Here is a 4,316-nt window from a genome sequence, read left to right on the forward strand (position 1 = left end):
ATAGCGCGAGTGGTGGCGCAGGTTAGTAACAAGACGTATGTTTTCGTTGTTTCTGAACCTTCTCTGACCAATATAGGTCCGCAGAAGTCAATAGGTTTAGTTTCTGTCACTCTGTCGCTGGGTAGTGGCGCGGACTTCGGAATACAATGCTTCACCTTCCATCTCCTACAAATCCAACATCTGGTAACGCAATTTTTTGCCAGTACTTTTCCCTTATCTGGATTAATGTTTCTGACACACCGTTGTGCAGAACCCTTTGATGCGAATCCTTGGCTTGTAATTCCGAATATTTATGTCGGTACGGTAGGACGATGGGATGTTTGAGATCATTAGAAAAATTTGACTTCTGAAGTTGTCCTCCAATTCTTAATATCCCTTTCGGGTCTATGAAGGGGTCTAACTCAGCGACTGAGGCTGTTTTGACAGACTCTTCCACTTTTAATTGTTTCAGTTCTTCAAGAAACACTTCTCCTTGAACCGTTTTAGTCCAATATTCCTCCGCCGCATCCAACTCTTCCGCGGATAGGGCTCCAAGTAGCCTTCCCCCTTTGTGTTTACAGTTATGCAGAAACCGTTTCACTAGAGCTGTCAGTCTAAGGACCCTTTTTAGTTCGCTGTATTCTTCCAATTTAATGATAGCGGATGGTGGTTTCTCAACGGTACACGCGTTTACGGCGATTATTTTTGACCTCGTCTTTATTCCCGTATCTATGGCTTCTTGACTGTTTTTTGTCCTAGTGTTCGTCCGCGGCCAAATTTCTTGAGGTAGCCTCAACCAAGGAGGTCCTTCCCACCACTCTTGTTTATCTTTTAATTGCGCGACGCTTAGACCTCTTGTGAGAAAATCAGCGGGATTCTCGCATCCCCTGCAGTGGTTCCACGCTTGTGGCTCGGTTAACCGTTGAGTTTCGGCTACTCGATTACCTACAAAGGTAATTAGCTAACGAGGGTGTTTTTTGATCCAGGAGTAGGTAATAGTAGAATCTGTCCAGAGAAATACCTTTCCCTTTTCAATCTTCAATGGGTGCCTTAGTCTATCACTCAATCTAGCTCCTGTTAAATCCCCTTAGAGCTCTAGCCTAGGGAGAGCAATTGGTTTCGCAGGAGTAACTCTCGATTTCAATGACACGAATGATGTGTTGATTGTCCCATCATTTAGAATATATCTCGCGTACGCGACGCTTCCAAAGGCACTCTCGCTGGAGTCGCAAAATACGTGGAGTTGTTTCTCTCTTATTTCTTCGTCTCTAGCCGAGTCAAAGTAGTGTCTTGGTATTTGAATTTCTGGTAGCCTTGATAGCTGGGAACTCCAATTTCGCCACAAAATTGCCAAGTCGTCCGGAATCTCCGAGTCCCAATCCACTCCTTGTCTCCACAGTTCTTGAAAAATGACCTTTACCCTTATGGTATACGGGGTTATAAATCCGATTGGATCGTAGATGCGAGCTGCCGCGCTCAGGAGACTGCGTTTAGTGTTGTCAAATGTCGCTAAGAACTTAAGGAGACCATCGACTTCGAATGAGAAATTGTCAGTTTTTGGGGACCAAGATAAACCCAGCACCTTATTACCGTCGTGGTTCTTAAATACGGTTTTTTCGTCGTGAGAAGAATCGCAGTTTAGTTCGTTTCTAATAGTTTGGAATTTTCTCAAGTGCATTCCAGCGTTCCTTAGGATTTCTTTAGTTTCTACCATAGTTTTTCTAGCCCTTTCGTCATCTTCCGCTCCCGTGGTAAGATCGTCGACGTACATTTCGTTGGAAATATTACGACACGATTCAGGATATTCGCTTTCATACCGTTTGGCGTGAAGATGGATCGTCGCGGCGAGCAGAAATGGGCTGCAAGATACCCCAAAGGGAACTCTTTTGAATCGCCAGACCTTTTATTTTGGGTATTGCCGTTCGTCATAGTTTCCATCAATCCAGATGAAACGAACGTAATCTCTTTCTTCCGGCGCTATCTCAATCTGAATAAAGGCTTGTTGAACATCCGCTGTTATAGCTACCTTGTATGTCCTGAATTTTATTAAGATCTCATACAACTCAGGGTTAAGATTAGGTCCCGCTTCTAGATATTCGTTGAAGACTATTCTCACTTTGGAGGTTAGACGATCTTCCTTGACAACGGGGTGGTGTGGCATGTAGAAAACCTTGTTCACCTTTTTTAAATCGGAGATGGATACCTCTTCGATTATCCCATTTTTGGCGTAGTCCGAGAAAATCCTTTGGTATTCTTCTAGTAGATGAATATTACCCGACAGTCGTTTTAGAAGACTTATCAAACGCCCTTTCGCCAAATTCCAATTGTTGGGGAGATCCATGGCGGTTTCCTTCCAAGGGAATTTTACTTCGTAACGACCATTCTTCATTACGGTTCCACTCTCGAAATTTTTTACTAATTCTTTCGAGGCGTGGTTTTCCATTTCCGATTCCTTTATGCCCATGGATTCGACCTCCCAAAATTTTCTTATTTCAGTCCCAACTATCTCTATATCTTCCGTGATTACCTTGTTTACGGCCACAGACGTCAGCTGAGAAGTCATTTTCATGACTGAGGTGCCCTCTAAGCCGTGTAGCATCCAGCCAAACTTGCTCTCGAGTATGACTAAAGAATCGGTTAGTCGTTTTGACTGAAAGGTAAAAGCTCTGCAATAAAATTCGCTGCCAACAAGAATTTCTATTTCTTGTCCTTCTTGGACGTCGGATCGCGGTTGGTCCGCTAATTTCATCCCCATATCGGCTACGCGTTTTCTAATTTCCTTTCCAGGAACATGTAGTTTCGCCAGGGTTATTTGCGGGATTTCCAGCGCACTAATCTCCATGAATTGGTCGTCGAATAAACTACGGAGCGTTAGTCTGACTCTACGGCATTCCATAAGCGTAGGAGGACCCCCTCCAAATCCATGAACGTTCATAGTCTCTTTGGCTTCACATTCCAATCCGAGCTCTTCGGAGAGTTTCTTACGAATATACGTCCTCTGGGCGCCACCGTCGAAAAGACAGCGTACCATTCTGGTTCGCGACGGTCCTACCGCCTTGACGTTTGCCGTTTGAAGGAGTATATTATCGGATGAAAGTTCAGAACAGGTGACCGTTGCCGATATCGTCTCCTTGGCGTCTTTTCTTTCAGTTTCCATAACCTTCCTTTCCAATTTTTTGGATTCGTCTTCCTGTTGGCGCTCCGTGTCTTCGCATAAGACAGTATAATGCCGTCCTTCGCATGTCTCGCAGACTATCCTCGCCTTGCAATCTCTCGCTTGGTGGTTGGCGGAGGTACAGATGAAGCAGCGACGTTGTTTTCGCAGAATTTCCCTTTTCTTTTTCACGTCGTACGATTTACAATTGTCGAAGGTGTGATTAAATCTACGACAGAAAATACAGCGCACGCTTGGCTGACTCGAAGACGTCAAATTAGTAACCGACGAATGCGGTTGTCTACTCTTCCAGGTATTTGCGCTCCTGTTATTAAACGATCCCCTTTCTGAGTGAACCATTGGTTTAATGGCGGTTGATCCGCTACGAGCATTTTTCATATATAAATTGGCTCTTTCCCTAGTTTCTACCTTATTTTCTGAATACTACTTACAATTCCTTGACGTCCCACTCGGCGTCTTCATCTCTTCTACGGCTATATTCCAGCGCTATTTCCAGAGGCAATAGTTCCACTATCAGAGGGCATAGAACTGGTATTTTGTCCCATGGCTCCTAGAGAGAGTACGCTTCCCGCGTTGACCATCGTAGATCCTCCTCCTCCGTTCACGTTTGGCGTGGGGGGGAGTGGTTGAGAAGTTTGCGCGAAGTAGGCTTGAAGTTGATGAAGTTGGGATGCGTTCCCTCCCGATGACAGAGGAACAGGCGCTCCTTGAAAAACTGTCCCGCTCGAGAAAGAAGGGGACGGTGGGGTGATAGTAGCCGTTGAAAAAATGGCGCTGGTCGCTGTCGCCGTAGTGACGATGCTCGTCGTAAGATACCCACTCGCTCTAGGGCTATTGGCTGACACTAAAATGCCGCCATTTTGAGGTACGGCTCCCTTTCCGCCAATTTGGGTTTGAACTGTTTCTAAAGTCTTTAGAGCCTTTGATATTTTATCCTTAACCCTTCTAACGCTATTGGCATAGGTGTCTGAATTTATAATCCAAGCGTCTAATACGTCTGAATCCGTAACTTCTAATTCAAATTCGCTATCAATTTTTTCTAATTTTTCTTCCTTACTTTGAAGCTCGCTGAGGTTGTCCTCCAGTTTGGGTTTGTCCAAATTCTTCTCCTTGAGATGGTCCTCGATTTTGTTCATTAAGGACGTTGTTAATCTTCTCATCG

General features: G+C 44.7%; 1 protein-coding gene across 1 annotated transcript; it reads right to left on the reverse strand.

Moving 5' to 3' along the window:
* Positions 1 to 151: 151 nt before the first annotated feature.
* Positions 152 to 3,493, reverse strand: LOC149931579 (uncharacterized). Its single transcript, XM_090157996.1, has 3 exons — positions 1,899 to 3,493; positions 1,195 to 1,838; positions 152 to 924 (listed from the first exon to the last, which is right to left on the reverse strand). The coding sequence occupies exons 1-3, from the start codon at positions 3,491 to 3,493 to the stop codon at positions 152 to 154; spliced, it is 3,012 nt and encodes a 1,003-aa protein (XP_090014122.1).
* Between the last annotated feature and the right edge of the window lie 823 nt (positions 3,494 to 4,316).

The sequence above is a fragment of the Leiobunum rupestre genome, chromosome 9 (assembly GCF_980474605.1).
Source record: "Leiobunum rupestre chromosome 9, qqLeiRupe1.1.hap1, whole genome shotgun sequence".
Lineage (NCBI taxonomy): Eukaryota > Metazoa > Arthropoda > Arachnida > Opiliones > Sclerosomatidae > Leiobunum > Leiobunum rupestre.

Coding starts and splice junctions, on each gene's coding strand:
- LOC149931579 (XM_090157996.1), bottom strand. CDS start 3,493: ATGGTTCACTCAGAAAGGGGATCGTTTAATAACAGGAGCGCAAATACC. Junction 1,839..1,898: donor GATGGAAACTATGACGAACG/GCAATACCCAAA, acceptor GGTATCTTGCAG/CCCATTTCTGCTCGCCGCGA. Junction 925..1,194: donor ATTTTGCGACTCCAGCGAGA/GTGCCTTTGGAA, acceptor TTACCTTTGTAG/GTAATCGAGTAGCCGAAACT.